Genomic DNA, 15,032 nt, shown 5'->3' on the forward strand with positions numbered 1-15,032 from the left:
GAAATTTATTATGTCTAGATCTTGGAGGATATGATACTGAATGGAAAGGAATGAGGAGCCATTTGCAAGCCATGCTAAGGGTTAGGGTTTGTACTTTCCTGGGAGAAATGAGATAGAAGTCAACAACCGAGAAGGGGCCACAAACCTTTCAGGAAAGACCATCTAATAGGACACATGGGAATCCTCTCAATGGCTATCTGTCATCACTGAGAGTCGGGAAGCCATGCGACCTCTACAGGACAGATACCTCTGTGTGTTGCTGTGCTGTTGGAGTCTTTTTGAAAGAAAACCAGTCAATCATTTATGACATCTAAGATTTAATTAAAAAGACCTTGATATTGCTCAAACTTAGAAACTAGTTATTAAAGAGAAAGAAGTAAACTTTGTTGGCCAACCTCAGAATGCCCCACCTTCCCGTTCACCACGTGGGTCTGGCAGGAGACGACTCGAGGCTTTCCTGCTGCTCTTTCTCTCTGTCCCTCCAATCCTCCTCTTAGACACCTCCATTTTTCTTTGATATGTAAAAGCTAAAAACTTGGGATCAAAAAACAGGATTCGATCAGGCACAGTGGGACTGGACTGTCATAAAAAACAAATAAAAGGGCTTAGGGTATGGCTCAATAGGAGAGTACCCTTGGGTTCAATCCTCACTACCAAACAAAACAAAATAAAACAACATGATTCATAAATCCATAAATTCTGAGGTGATTAAAAAATGCCTTAAATACCATTTCCCATTTATGACATGTGAAAAATAATACTAGAAAAAAGTGTTCCCTTCTGCCATACCATGGGGCAAAATAAAGGATCTATGCCTTCCCTAGGAAGCTATTCCTTTGAGATGAGCTTTGATGTCCTTTTGTCCTCTCTATTGATGTTTCTGGACTTTGGAATAATGATATTTCTCTGGTTAGATGAATCGACTGTTTTTGTCTTTTATGAGCCATACTGAGAACTTTACCCCTGCAAACGGAGGGCTGTTCCTTCACCTGCTCTTGGCAGCTCAAGTCAGGCTTACTAGAATAATCGGTGACCATGCTCGCACCCTGCATCCACTGAAGCATGGCACTCGGGGGCGGGGATGGCAGGAAATTTAGTATGTCTAGGTTTTAAAGTGCATGATAGGGAATGGAGAGAAGTGGCACACAAGGAGCCGTTTGCAAGCCATACTGAGGAATGGGTTTGAACTTTCCTTGGGGAAGTGAAATGGGAATAAGCAAGTCTGTGCTGATGTGCACTTCTTTCAGACCACTCAGGGGGTGATATGGACTGCAACAGGAGAGAGGAGAGAGGTGCTGCCGCCACCTGCACATACCACATCTGCTCTCTGCAGGACCCAGCGTCGTGTCATCAGGGCTGAGGCCACATGCGGCTGGTTGGCTTAACATCCTCATCATCAGGGAAGTTCTTTCGGGAGACGTCCATGCTGGCCCGTCGGTTCTGTATGACCTTTTCTAGATGGAATGAGGGTAAAGAACCAGGGAGCTACGGAGTTGGGGGACCAGAGAAGGAAAGTGTGACGTTAAAAATGTGATCTGGGCATTAAATGTTTTAAATGGTGATGCCCCTCTACAGACATAACAGGGTTTCCAAACTGACCTTAAATCGGGTCATGGCCCCTGAAGCATGGGAGACCTGAGTTTAGTATGCCCATTCCATCAGCCAGCTGGTGTAAGTCCAAGTGCTACTGGTTTTCAAGGGCTCCTATTCTCCTTTTGAGGAGCTTAAAGTGGCCACAGAGGAAAGACGAAGTCCTGTCTAGAAGGCGCTATTAGATGGACAGTGTCAAGAAGGGTGTCTGCTTTCTCCTCCCCACTCCCCGCTTGAGCTAGGCCCTTTGGTCTCAATGACCATGAGCTCCAAGAGGGAAGATGCATTCCCAGAGGGTGCGCTGGCACAATGCTGTCCTTAACAGGCAGATCCAAGGGAACTCCAGTCCCAAGTTATCACTAGTGTGAGTCACAAAACACCTAGGTAACTCTAGGGTCACTTCCTAATACACACCAGACATTTTCTTCACAAAATAGTGAGGTGGTTTGAGACCTGGGATGCTTAAGATATTGGTATTGCTATTGGATCTCCTTTCTCAGAGACTGAGAAAAACTGTCTTATTGAGCACCTGATGTCTACCAGTTGCTTGGATGGGTATATTATACAATTTGCTCATAAAATCCTACCTATCCGGCACTAGTATGATTTTCATTTAATGTGTAAGTCAAGCTGGCGAAGCTGCAGTCTGACCAAGGTCATGCACAGTAATGGGCATTACCATTTACAGTATTGAAACTCAAGTCATTTTGTTTGTAAAACATGTTTGTTTTTACCCAAACATATCTCTATTTCAAAAACCAGATACGCCTATTTTTCTGACCTAGGGGAGAAGTATCCATCATCCATAGGCTTCTAAATTCAGAAGTCACTGTGAGTGTTGGACACCCACGAGATTACTGTGGCCTTGGCCTGAGAGCAATCACACACCCTTCCACTTGCCGTCCAGTGGGGAGTATGCTAGGTCGGTGCCTCCCAGTTATGAGGTCTCATGGTCTTTGGCAAGAGACAGAAAAGCAAAGACAATGTAGCCCTATTTTTTCTTTTTTTCCGTTGTACTGGGGAGTGAACTCAGGGGCTCTCTACCACTGAGCTACACCCAGGTCTTCTTAATTTTTTGTTTTGAGGCAGTGTCTTGCCAAGTTGCCAGGTTGGCCTCTAACTTGCAGTCCTCCTGCCTCATCCTCCTGAATCACTAGGATTACAGGCATGCAGCACTGCCCCCAGCAACTTAGCCAATTTTAGTTGCAGTTATGAACGCATTGTTACGGCCTTTGCCCCCACCCCTGTTTGTATTCTGATCTCCTTTCTTTTTTAAATGAAATAATGGAGCTAGTAGAAAGTTGTTTTTAATCTACTTATTGATAAAATAAAAAATATAGTACTCACTGAAAGAGTGGTACACAACAGACAGAATCAAAATTCTAAAGCATGGTCTGGCCTCTCAGCATTCTGTTCAAATTTGCCGGTACATCTTCCCTTGACCTGAGTGGTCCTCTGGGCAGCGCTTCCCGCCGGCCCTCAGATGACGAGGTATTCTCCAGGCACCTTCAGGCACCCCAGTGTCTTTTTGGTAGCTAACATCTGCAGACGAGTTACTCATGAAGAGCCTGTCCTGCACAGCGAGAGGGTCTGCTGCCCAGTTCAGGCCTGCACTGGGCAGAGGGTGGAAAGATCTCCCTGACCTTCAGTCACCCTCTGCATCCTCACCCCATACACACACCAGGCTTGGCTCCGACCCCACGCTTGGGGGTGGAGAGAGGCAAAGTGAAACAGAGGAATGGTTTTAATTACTGAGAGAGCTAACACCTGGCTTTTGTTCTTTGTACATGGGAGATGTTTGATGTTAATTTTTTTGTCTTATGAGAGTTTTTGTTATCCAGCTATATTTCTACTTTTTAAAATTATGCTCAGTGGACTGGCACCCTCCACAACTTAAACTAAAACACAATGAGTACTTACTGAGTACCAGGTCATTTATACAAACGCCTGGCATCCCTAAACACCATGCCAAAAGACATGTTAGAAAATGACCCTTCAGACAAGTACCACATGTCCTCTCACATGTGGAAACCAAAAGAGGTTGACTTGAATGTGGACATGGGTGCTCGAGGTGGTGAGGGTGGTGTGGGGGATGGAAGGAGCAGGGGGGATCTGGACCCGCACACTGTACCCATGTGAGAACTAGCATGCCGAACCCCTTTAAAAAGTACTATCTACACATGCCAATCAAACAAAAATAAAATCTTTTTTAAAAAGAAATGCTAGCTGGGTGCAGTGGTGCACCTGTAATCCCAGTGGCTCAGGAGGCTAAGGCAGGAGGATGGAGAGTTCAAAGGCAGCCTCAGCAGAAAGCAAGGTGCTAAGCAATTCAGTGAGACACCCTGTCTCTAAGTAAAATACAAATTAAGGCTAGGGGTGTGGCTAGTGGTTGAGTGCCCCTGAGTTAAATCCCTAGTAACAACAACAACAAAAACAGAAGTGCTGATATGTAAACTATGAAAACATTGTGGCCAATGAGAAAACTCAAACATAAAAGGCCACCTACCATATGAATCCATCTGTACAAAATGTTCAGAAGAGACCAATCCACAAAATCCAGACATGGGTGAGAAGCTGGCAGGGCTGGGAACCGAGGGTCAGAAACGACTTCTCACTGTGTGTGGTTTCTCCCTGGGACAATGACATCCTCTGGAATTAAATAATGGTGATGGTTACACAATAGTGTGAAGCTCCTAAAAGCAGTGAACTTTATCCTTAAAATAATCAGTCTGTTGAATCTTACCTTAATAAAGAAAAACAAAGAACTGAATTTTCAGTCTCAACCACATTAACTTTTTGACTGTATTTGGCTTACAGTCTTACTTTGCAAGACAACTGCTACTGTTTTAAAAAAGGAATACGTGAATAATAGTCTAATTTCTCATGTTATTTGAAATTGCCTAATATACTGCACACCTTGAGGTCATATGTAGAAATACTATCTTCAGAAAGCTCACATTTGAATTCTTAAATGTTCCTGACTTCGTAGTCTAAGACAGAGTAGGTTTGCTTATCATCCTCAACATCAGCTGAACTTCAGAAGATAGAAGGAAATTATGCAAAGAGAAACTGAAGTGGTTTGTCATCACAGCAGTCAGTGATCTCTTGACCTTTAGACTTCCACATCACAGTATGGAGTTGGCTCCAAGATAAGAAACAGAATAAATTCTATAGACAGGCCTGACTCTCCACTTGCCTGTGGCCAGCACGTCCAAGACGATGGCATTCGACGGTACTTGGAAAGTGAACCGGAATGAGAACTACGACAAGTTCATGGAAAAAATGGGTAGGAAGCCATTGCTCAGGGTTCTGTCTGCTTTCTCTAGGCCTTTCTCTGCTGTGGGACCCAGATGCCTGACAGCTCAGCACAGGAACAGCCACACCCGCGTCCTGCATCAGGAAGCGTGTGCACCCCACCAGTGGGGGGCAGACTCTGAGGGCCCTCCTCTAGGACAGACACCAAGGCTTCCTTCTCGACCTGCTGCTTGTACCTGTATCATTGAAAACCCACATTTGTTTTTTAATAGAGTAAGAAAATGGTAGTGGGTGATGATAATCCAAATTTTAAAACATTAAATTCTTGGGAATGGAAAGCAAAAATCATATAATAAAGTATAACAATAAATAGAAAAGAGTTCTTTCAAAAATCACTTTGAAAAAATTAGATTTGATTCTCTTTTGCTCTGACTTACAGAACTTTAGGAATTTCCTCACAAAGCTACTATGTATTTGAGAAGTTTAATTTAACTGTTTTGTAAAATCTATGCCAATACCTAGTAGCACCCACACTGTGTAAGATGGGTGATTTTTTATCATTCCCCAAAATAAAAAATCTGCATCAATTGTATTGTACAGTTTAGGGATTCCAAGTTTAAATTTATAGAATTGTCCATAATAATGAATTTGACCATGAAATTTTCAATTTTTACATTTTTGTGTCAGTCACAAATGTCACCAAAAGCCATGATGTATGAAGTGTAGATTTTAAAAGCAATTATGGAAAGAAAGTGTTTTAAGGTTCTGTATAAGCAGAATTAAAGTCGTCTTTCTTCATGCATGTGTGAATGTGCCTTGTCATACTTCATTCGACATTTCTCCAACTTGATATACATGATTCTGAAACAAACAGTGTATGAGTCTTATGAGAATGAACGAGCACTTGGACCTCCAAGACTGTGCTTCACCTGATTCCTTTGAAGCCTGGGAAAGCTGCAGAGTGCCATGGCTCCACAGTGAGATGGGTCTTCTTCCCCACCTCAGAATTAACAACAAATCAGAAAAGCCAGGCCTTCTGGGCACTTTGCTCTCACTTTCTCTGGCCTCCTTTCTCTTCCAGGGATCAACATGGTGAAGAGGAAGCTTGCAGCTCATGACAATCTGAAACTGGTCATCACACAGGAGGGGAACAGATTCACAGTCAAAGAGTCCAGCAACTTCCGAACCATTGACATTGTGTTTGAACTTGGCGTTGCCTTTGCTTACAGCCTAGCGGATGGAACTGAACTCAGTGTAAGAACTTTTTATAAGCAATGCATTATTGATTTTTCTACCCAAAACTGAAACGTATCTGCTTTGTCCCATCGGTTGGCTTAATTAATGCATATCTCCTTCATTTACTGAAGAAGCCCAACATTGACAGGGCATTTAGATATAGTGATTCAACCATCTATGAAGAATCTGGACTGAACTTTCTGGAAAGAAAGTGCTTAAAAACTCTGTATAAGCAGATTTGAAGTTGTGTTTCTTCATGCATGTGTAAATATGCCTCCTCATACTTCATTTGACACTCATGGATTCAGAAAAATATCCTTTGAATGAGTGTGTACAGATCTGGCTCAGTATTTCCATACTGGCAGCACAAAAGCTTTCAGTTATGTATCATACACCTAATAGTCATTTGATAAATACATTGAAATAAGAAGTTAATAAGTGAGGAATGAGGGAACGCCCAAGAGGAAGGTCTAGTGCTGCAGTGTAAGTCACTGAGACACCCTCCCATGATCAAGGCAAAAGGCTTCAGAAGTCATCATCTTCAACCAACTTTTTAAAGCTCTGCTTTAGCCTTAGAGTTTTTCTAGTTAGATTCTATACATCTGCAATGACAGTTTAACAGCTGAATATTTTATCAACTGTGCCTCAAAGACGGCCCACGGAGGTTGTGATGGTGGCACCACACAGGTCCTCCAGGACCCACTGTGAGGCTCCAGGCTGGTGCCTGGCTCTGGGAGAGCGACAGAACCGTGGTTGTGGACACTAATGAAACCGTGACTCTACAGAACTAGAACCATGTGTGACACCCACAGATCTAACACATGCCACTTTGTCATCACAATGCAGGGGGCCTGGAGCCTTGAGGGAAATAAACTTGTAGGAAGATTCAAACGCGTAGACAATGGAAAGGAACTGAATACTGTCCGAGAAATCACAGGCGATGAGCTCATCCAGGTGAGTTGTAAAAAGACCTGTAACCACTTCCCAAAGACAAAAATGATTGCATGTTTTTTGAAATTGATGAGTTATATCTTTAGTTAACAGACTGTTATTTCTTTTCTTATGTATCTTACTGATTTAAAAAATAGATATTATTATGCATAGTTATTGAAGATAATTTATATATATATGTTGAATACAGGAATCCTAGTTTAGCTGGATGTGTTGATGCACACCTGTAATCCCAGTGACATGGAAGGCTGAGACAGGAGAATTGCAAGTTCATGGCCAGTCAGCAAGTTAGGGAAGTCCTAAGCAGCTTAGCAAGATACTGTCACAAAATGAAAAATAGAAAGGGCTGGGAATTTGGCTCAATTGTAAAACTCCCCTGGGTTCAATTCCCTGTTCAAAAAACAAAAAAACAAATAACAACAACAACAATAAAACCCTAGTTTAGCTGAAAATGTAAATGACTAGAAGCCAAAATGTGTTCTGTAGTGGACATCTACATCTGCATAAAATGTGGCTATCAGTACATGAAAAAATAGTATGAACTCACCCAGAGCTACAATAATACCAATAATGCTAAGATTTCTTAATGTAGATATGCTAATGGCGATTTTTTGATGCTTGCTGACCCCTTTCAGACCTACATGTATGAAGGAGTAGAAGCCAAGAGGATCTTTAAAAAGGAATGAGCACAGTTCTCAGGCACCGCCGCCTGAACACATACGTGCAAGTCTGTGCATTCAGGGCTGCTTTTCTCTGCCCATCAAGCATGAGGTTCTGAACGATTATTCCTTCTACAAACATTGATGTACTTCCAGCCTTGACAAAGCAAGCAAGTAAAAGCTATTTATGATTTAATTTGTTTTATATTCTTTAACAATGAAATTCATGGGAATTCTAAAATAATATGCAACATATTTTAAAACAGAAAAATAAATACTATTCTATATATAGCCTCTTCTTTAAAACAACAAAGCTATGTGACATGTGCAATAGTAGCAGTTTTTGTTGTGTTTTTTTTTCAAATTTGGCAAGCTAAACACATAGGCTGTGTGGGGGTTTCTAAAATTTTGCAAGGGTTGTGAATGACTTCCTTGGTAGCATCTCTTATTATAAAAGCAATGCATACTCAACCAGAAGGCTCAGAAATAAGAAAAGCAAATGCACCTACACACCTGCAAGACCCTGGGCTTGAGCCTCAGCACTGCACTAAAGAAAAAATATCAACCTGTTCATTTTATAACTTCATAAAAATCTTTGTAGAGTAAATATTGATCATTCAGCTTAGCAAGACACTGTCACAAAATGAAAAATAGAAAGGGCTGGGAATTGGGCTCATGGTAAAACTCCCCTGGGTTCAATTCCTGTTGCTGGGCACAGCAGGAGCCAGAAGCACGATTTACTTCTCTGACTGCACCTGCTGGTGGGGAGACAGACACCAAGCATCTTATCAGCTCATCTAATGCTGAACACGAGAGAACTAAGAGAACTAACGTAGGTCCTAGATTTCAGTCCAGTATGTCAGATCCATTACTCAGCCTGTTAAAAATAAAAATAGCTTTTAAAAAACTTTTTACATCTTCTTTAATATTTATTTTTTAGTTTTAAGTGGACACAATATCTTTACATTTATGTTGTGCTGAGGATCGAACTCAGTGCCTCAAGCATGCTAGGCCAGCACTCCACCACTGAGTCACAACCCCAGCCCCCAAAACAAAAATATCTTAAGAAAAAGATCCCTTAATTCTCCTGTGGCACCAAGACTTGCACTGCAAATGCACCGGGTCAAACTGTCAGATGAGGGCAGGGGCCACGGTGACTGCTCTCCCCAGCCCAACGAAGGCTTTCTCCTCACACAGCTTATCCCCTTTCACTCTTTATTAGCATTAGAGATCTGCCTACTGCTGCTCAGCAGCTGCCACTCCACTAAGCTCTCTTCGCGACAGCTGAGCCTGGGCTCCCAGTATCCAGGAGCAGCTGTGCTGATTGGCTAACTCCTGAACTCTGTGTCGAGGAGCAACACTAAGTGCATCCAGAAGAACTTGTGGGCAGGGAGTCTGAATTTGAGAAGTACACAGTTGTCGCTGGTGGGAAGGAACATGGTTTAAGAGGACCCTGGAGACACCAGGAGAGAAGCCCAAGTTCTTGGCTGGGAGCAACAGGAGCCAGAGGTGCACCACAGAGCAGTGAGCCAGGCGCACCTAGGGAACAGCTAGAGGTTCAGTTGTAATGTGTGCGATAAGTGCTTTCCCCAGCCTCAGGTGGGGGCAGAGTGGGAGGGGTTAGGGGAGCCCACTGGTCACAGGTGACTACTCCCGCAGCTGCTGGATGATGCCAGACAGTCACAGATGTCAGGGTCACTGGGACGTGGCAGGAATGTGAAACTCATCCCTCTTTTCCTTACTCTTGTATGTTTTTGCAATTTTCTATAACCAAGAGTTTAAAATATGATATTTACATACATATAGAACTCCAGAATCCAACTTCCTCTTATTACGGCCACTGCTGTCACCTCAATTGAAGACACTGCCATCATCACCTGAATTACTGCAAGACTCCCCTAAAAAGTCTCCCAACCTCTATCTTCCCTACCGAACCCCATAGCAGACAGGAGAATCCTTAAAGGTCTAAGTCAGATCATATCACTTCTCTGTACAAATCTGCAATGGGTCCTTGTCATTAGAGAAAGAGCTGGAGTCCTGGTGTTGCCCGTGATGCCTGTGTGACCGACCTCCCCTTGCTATCTGACATGAGTCCTGATTTCCATGGCATATCTGGGGAGATTATTCCAAGCAGGGGAAGCATTTAAAGAAAGGCCCTAAGAAAGAAGTTGGCCTGACAAGCTTGAAGAACATGAGACCCTAGAAAGCGTCCCTAAGGCCATCCAGGACAGACTACAATCAATACCCATGTTCAGGAAATATAGGCCAATTTAGCCTCCCAAAATTCACTAGTGACAAGGTTAAAAGAGTGTGGACTTAGAATCAGAGACTTGCCTAAATACATCTTTCCACTTACCAAAATTCAAGTTCTGACTCTCAATTTTTCTCATTTGAAAAATAGTAATGGTTTTCTGATATTTCTATTAATTGAGCTAGTATACAAAAATGTCTGGAATAGTGCCTAACAGATAGCTTGGCTCTCAAAAACATTCACAGAGAAAACAGAGCAAGTCCATGAGAAAGCTCTTTTCCTAAAATATTTCCCTTCAAGCCTGTGACAAAGCGAGGCTTGGCCCCAAGGGGAGATCTTTCTCCAGCCCAGTCTGTGGCATGACTAGCTGGGGACTTTGGGACTACCACTTCATCTTTTTGGAATGCAGTTCAGTCATCTCTAAATGAGGGGACCCGGCTGGATCTCCACAGTCCCTCCAGCACCAAGCCTCTGTGCTGTCTGGACAGCACTGGGTGATTCTTAAGCAACACTTGGGTCTGTGCCATTGGGAGAGGGTGCTGGAATAGGGAGGGTGGGATGAGAGGAGGAAGTACCATTGGGCTACTAAGTATGGCTAGTTCACGGTGCGAAACCTGTGCAGACTCAGGGGCCCTGTGCTTGGTTTAGCACTCTGTTGTTACTGTCTTAAAATTTCTAGCAACTTGGTACAAGGAGTTCTACATTTTCATTTTATACAGGGCTCTGCAGATAACTTAGCCAGCCTTATTGCTATGAGCTGACTATCATTAAGTACAAAAGGTATTTTTCAATGAGCAACTAGAGAGACTGTCAGCAAGACACCCCTGAGTACCTGAAGAGATGAACAGGTGGGTGAGGAGGTGGCGTGGAATAGAATGGAAGTGAGTGGAGGTTTTGTGGGGATGGGGTGGGGAAATGAATCCCTCAAAGTTATGAATTGTGGTCTACCTTGAGGGAGTGGCACCTGTCCTGTACACTACAGTGTAAGAGTGCCATCTGCTGGGCAAGGACGGGAGCCAGAGGTTTCCAGTGCAGACTGCATCAGTGTCTTAAGATATTCCAGGAAGATTTGACATACCATCTTCTGCAGTTTGAAATGATAATTATTAAATGTGTCTTTAGTTACAAATTCCATACAAAACAAAAGTAACACAAAGATCATTCTTCTCTCTTCCTGAACCAACTTCCTAACGCTGCTTTCATTCACTGAATAAAAATGAATTTCTGAATAGCACTATCTACCAGGTATTCAAGATAAACGCCCCTGGGAGAGACACGAGTCACTAAGAATTTCCTTGAATGGACCCACATTCTCAGGCTCACCTTGGTCCTGCATCAGAATGCACAGGGTAGCCTCGTCCTTGAGTTGGAAGGCACCCAGGGCAGGCCTTCTGTTTCCTGGGTGCTGATGTGAGGGTGGTGCACAGCTGTCCCCTAGACCTAGGGCCAACCTTCAGGCATCATGGGACAAAATGCTGAAAAGCTGATGGGAAAAGAAGAGTTTGCAGGGTGGCAATAGAAGGGAGAGACGTGAGAAGCCACCAGCACACCCTGTCACAGGTAAGCACTGCCGGACAGGGAGCTGTGTGCGTGTCCATCCCTGGTGGCTGGGCACGCTGTGCAGGCAGCAGAGCAGGAGGAGCCTGAGCAGAATGAGCTCCCTGGACCTCAGCCAGCTCCAGGGTCACAGCCCACAGACAAGGGGTCCGCCTGGTTCCTGGCAAACAAATCTGGAACACACTATTCCCTAAGAAAATACCCGAAAGTCAAGGAACAACGTTCTTTCCAAACTTGAAGAGTTTCAAGTAAAAGAGCATATGTCCAATGCCATTTCTCAGTTTTACTTTTTCAATAAGATACTGTTTAAACAGGGAAAGGAAAGGACATAATGTGACAAAGAACTTTCCTATTTAACATGCTCTTAAAGCAGAAAGCTGTCAGTGAGGGTGGAAATTGTCTCCCACTCCAATGTGGATGGGGTGCTGCTCCTGGGTGTCTTCAGTGAGGGATGCACACCTCTACCAAGCCGTTACTCTGCACCCGTTACTGTTTGCCTGGGCCCTGAGGTCTGTGAGTGCTACAGAGGCATGGCTCCAAGTCTTCTGTGTCCCCTGCTGTGGTCCTCAACATAAGCAAATAGTATAGAATGGGGGTGGGGGGTGTGTGGAGTGCTGAACCACTCAGTGCCCAAAGGCCAGCCCTCCCTTAATAGAAGTCCTGTGGAGGACCATTCCTAGTTGTTCCTACCCAGAGGTAACCTTAATCTGAATATCACCTTAGCCTTCTTATTAGGACAAAAGTGACCAGCAGTTTCTACACTTGAGAACACTTGTGATAAGAGCTTTGCAGTTAGACAAGTAGGTGGCGCTCTCCACTGAGTTTTGACTCCAATACACAGCCAAGGCTGCTGGCTAGAGGTGGAACAAAAGCTGAGAGAGAGGTGGAGCAGCACACAGAGGTCATGAGGCAAAAAACTCAGGTCAAGTTCTATTAAAAAACAATAGAAGAGGAGATGATAGGCTTTGGATGTGAAATAAATTCCCATTCCTGGTGGATAAAAATAAAACTTGTTTGGTAAAGTATTCAGGGGTCCAAGAGTACATATTCCTTTAGGCAAATATGAAAGTGAGTCTCTGCCCTGTACCAAATGCGACACACACTTCAGCAGTGAGCACAACAGCCTACTTTGCTTCCATAGTTTTGAACCTAGCTTAGAAACTCAGCTCTGGAGGTGGAGACTTTGGCTGAGCAGGTAAAGTCACACCTAAAACCAGTGCAGGCTAAGTCAGAGAAACACAGGGTACCTGGAGGTATGTCCTCCACTTTCCTATGATGCCGATTAAATGGACTTGTGTGTTAGACTGCTGCACCTTATCTTCATCTGTAACTGCACACTTGGCTAGCACCCGGAGCCACCAAAGTCATTAAGATACAAACTGACCACAAGACACAAAGAAAAAATCGTAAAACCTGAATTAAATGTTATTTACAAGACATAGCACCAATTTTGACATAGGTAAAAGCAACTTTTGCTATCACTACCAGTCTACACATACACTGGGTTTATAATGCACCAAACATTTTTTTCTGAGTGTTCTGAAGTGACCCTCTCATGTTAACCCTCTAAACCCCTTACACAATGAGAACAACTATTAGAAGACCATTATCGCCAGGCAAGGAGAGCTCTGTAATCAGCTCTGTAAGTGGCTGAACCAGACCTGAGCCCAGGCAGACCAGTTCTGGAGTCTGTATGTCCTAGAGTCCAGACTCAAGTTTATTTTATGTGATTATGTAGGTAAAATTTTCACTTAAAATATCATTCAACAAATATTTTTATTCAACGCTTGTTAAATGTTGGCACTACATGCCAGATGCTGATCTAGGCCTTAGACACAAAGAACAAGACAGACAAACCTCCCGTCCTGGAGGCGACACAGATAATAAGAGAATGAATCAAATACAGAGTACATTAGATGGTATAAGTGCTATGGAGAATAAGAAAGCCAGGAAGAGGAATGAGGAGCTCTGAGATGAGATCACAGGTACTTTTAAATAGGTGTCAGGAGGTGCCATGGCACTGGGCAGGCAACCTTTTAGAGCAACAACCTTAAAGGATGCAATGAGCCATCCTAAGTGTGCTCTGTATGCTATCAGGCAGGGGTTATCAAAGGAAGAGCAGGGATTGGGACCCTGGGATCCACAGCCATCCTAAGACACCTGCCTGGAGTTCAAGTGTGAGTTTCTGTGCCCCATAGTGGGCAGAACCCAACTGGTATTCTCTCCGAGGGCTCAAGCTGCTGTCTAAGGAACAAAACATGCAGTAGGACAAGCCTGATGAAATAAGCAACGGCATCTTTATTTCTTCCAAGTTGGAAGCTGTAAAGGATTATTTTGAGAGGCAGCAATGTTAAAAACCTCATGAACTCTATTCTTCCCAGTTTCTAGTTTTTCTAAAGCCAAAATACTATATATCAAAATGTGCATTACCAACAGATGGAGTATTTCTCATTCAAGTGAGAGTATACTATACGTTACCTTGGCTTCCTAGGGAGCACCCTTGGCACCAGGGGAGAGCCACTCTGTGAAAAGAAAGGTGTCTATGAAGCATGGTGTGTGCAGAATGGCAGAGGGCGGAGATCATGGAGACACAGACACCCTCTCTACAGTCTACAACTCTGTCCACCACCGAACCCAAGCTGTGCCCTCTTCCATATTGAGTTGACTCAGGGTGCGTTTTTGGGTATCATCTCCTACCTCCTATGTCTCATTTCTTAAAATCAAGAACTACACTTCCCTAGCTTCAAGTTCCCTGTTGCAACACTCCAGAGCTTAAGTGAACAGAACTGTGCATGCACCCCACCTGAAAACATAGGGAATAGAGAGAAAGAAATTTTTTTTGTAGGCTCTAAGAATAAGAATGCTATAAATTTGTGGCTTGTTTTTAATGCAAGAGGACATCTTTTCAATAGAAATCCCCACAGAACCCTAATGGTACGTGTACTGTCCACTCCATCTGTGCCCATAGCAGGTACACTGGCTCATTCTTAATGCAACAGCACTTGAGCTAAAGAGTATTTTTAGTCAGTTTTTTCATTGCTGTGACCAAAAGACTTGACAAGAACAATTTTAGAGAAGTTTATTTTAGGGCTGTTTCAGAGGGTTTGGTCTGCAGACAGCTGATTCTGTTGCTCTTGGCCCAAGTGTAGCAGAATATCATGGCAGAAGGGTGTGGAGGAGGAAATTGGTTCAGGACACTGGCCACCAGAAAGCAGAGGTGGAGAGTTCTCCTCTTACCTAGGACAAAATACATACCTCAAAGGCATACCCTGAATGATCCGCTGAAAAACCAGCCTCTACCTCAGAGCAAAGCCTGTCCAAGGAAGGGACATGACCTTTGTCCTTGGAAAAACACACAGAGCACTCCTAGGCACATTCCCACCCTGCTAAGTTGTTTATCTACAGGAGAGATCTGCTGCGCCAGGTGTCCCTGACTCAGTCAGGCTAGGTGGGGATCCATAGCAGCCCCCTAGCAGCCACCAATCAGCATGAGACAGGGAAATACCTGGGATGCCAATGGTTTATGGTAGTTG

The 15,032-nt window shown here is 43.7% G+C and overlaps 1 protein-coding gene and 1 long non-coding RNA gene across 2 annotated transcripts; one reads left to right on the forward strand and one right to left on the reverse strand.

Moving 5' to 3' along the window:
- Positions 1–300: 300 nt before the first annotated feature.
- LOC143406504 (uncharacterized) lies at positions 301–1,462 on the reverse strand. The gene is made up of 2 exons (XR_013092199.1): positions 1,316–1,462; positions 301–534 (listed from the first exon to the last, which is right to left on the reverse strand). It is a non-coding gene; the product is annotated as an uncharacterized LOC143406504 (long non-coding RNA).
- A 3,339-nt stretch (positions 1,463–4,801) lies between these two features.
- Fabp2 (fatty acid binding protein 2) lies at positions 4,802–7,718 on the forward strand. Its single transcript, XM_076865030.1, has 4 exons — positions 4,802–4,876; positions 5,927–6,099; positions 6,928–7,035; positions 7,668–7,718. The coding sequence occupies exons 1-4, from the start codon at positions 4,810–4,812 to the stop codon at positions 7,716–7,718; spliced, it is 399 nt and encodes a 132-aa protein (XP_076721145.1). The 5' UTR covers positions 4,802–4,809.
- The last annotated feature ends 7,314 nt before the right edge of the window (positions 7,719–15,032 follow it).

This window comes from Callospermophilus lateralis, chromosome 8, assembly GCF_048772815.1.
Source record: "Callospermophilus lateralis isolate mCalLat2 chromosome 8, mCalLat2.hap1, whole genome shotgun sequence".
Taxonomy (NCBI): Eukaryota; Metazoa; Chordata; class Mammalia; order Rodentia; family Sciuridae; genus Callospermophilus; species Callospermophilus lateralis.

Bases quoted from the DNA above. Each gene is read 5' to 3' on its own strand.
- Fabp2 (XM_076865030.1), top strand. From the start codon at position 4,810: ATGGCATTCGACGGTACTTGGAAAGTGAACCGGAATGAGAACTACGAC. The intron at 4,877-5,926 runs GTAGGAAGCCAT...TTTCTCTTCCAG, and splicing joins CAAGTTCATGGAAAAAATGG to GGATCAACATGGTGAAGAGG. The intron at 6,100-6,927 runs GTAAGAACTTTT...ATCACAATGCAG, and splicing joins CGGATGGAACTGAACTCAGT to GGGGCCTGGAGCCTTGAGGG.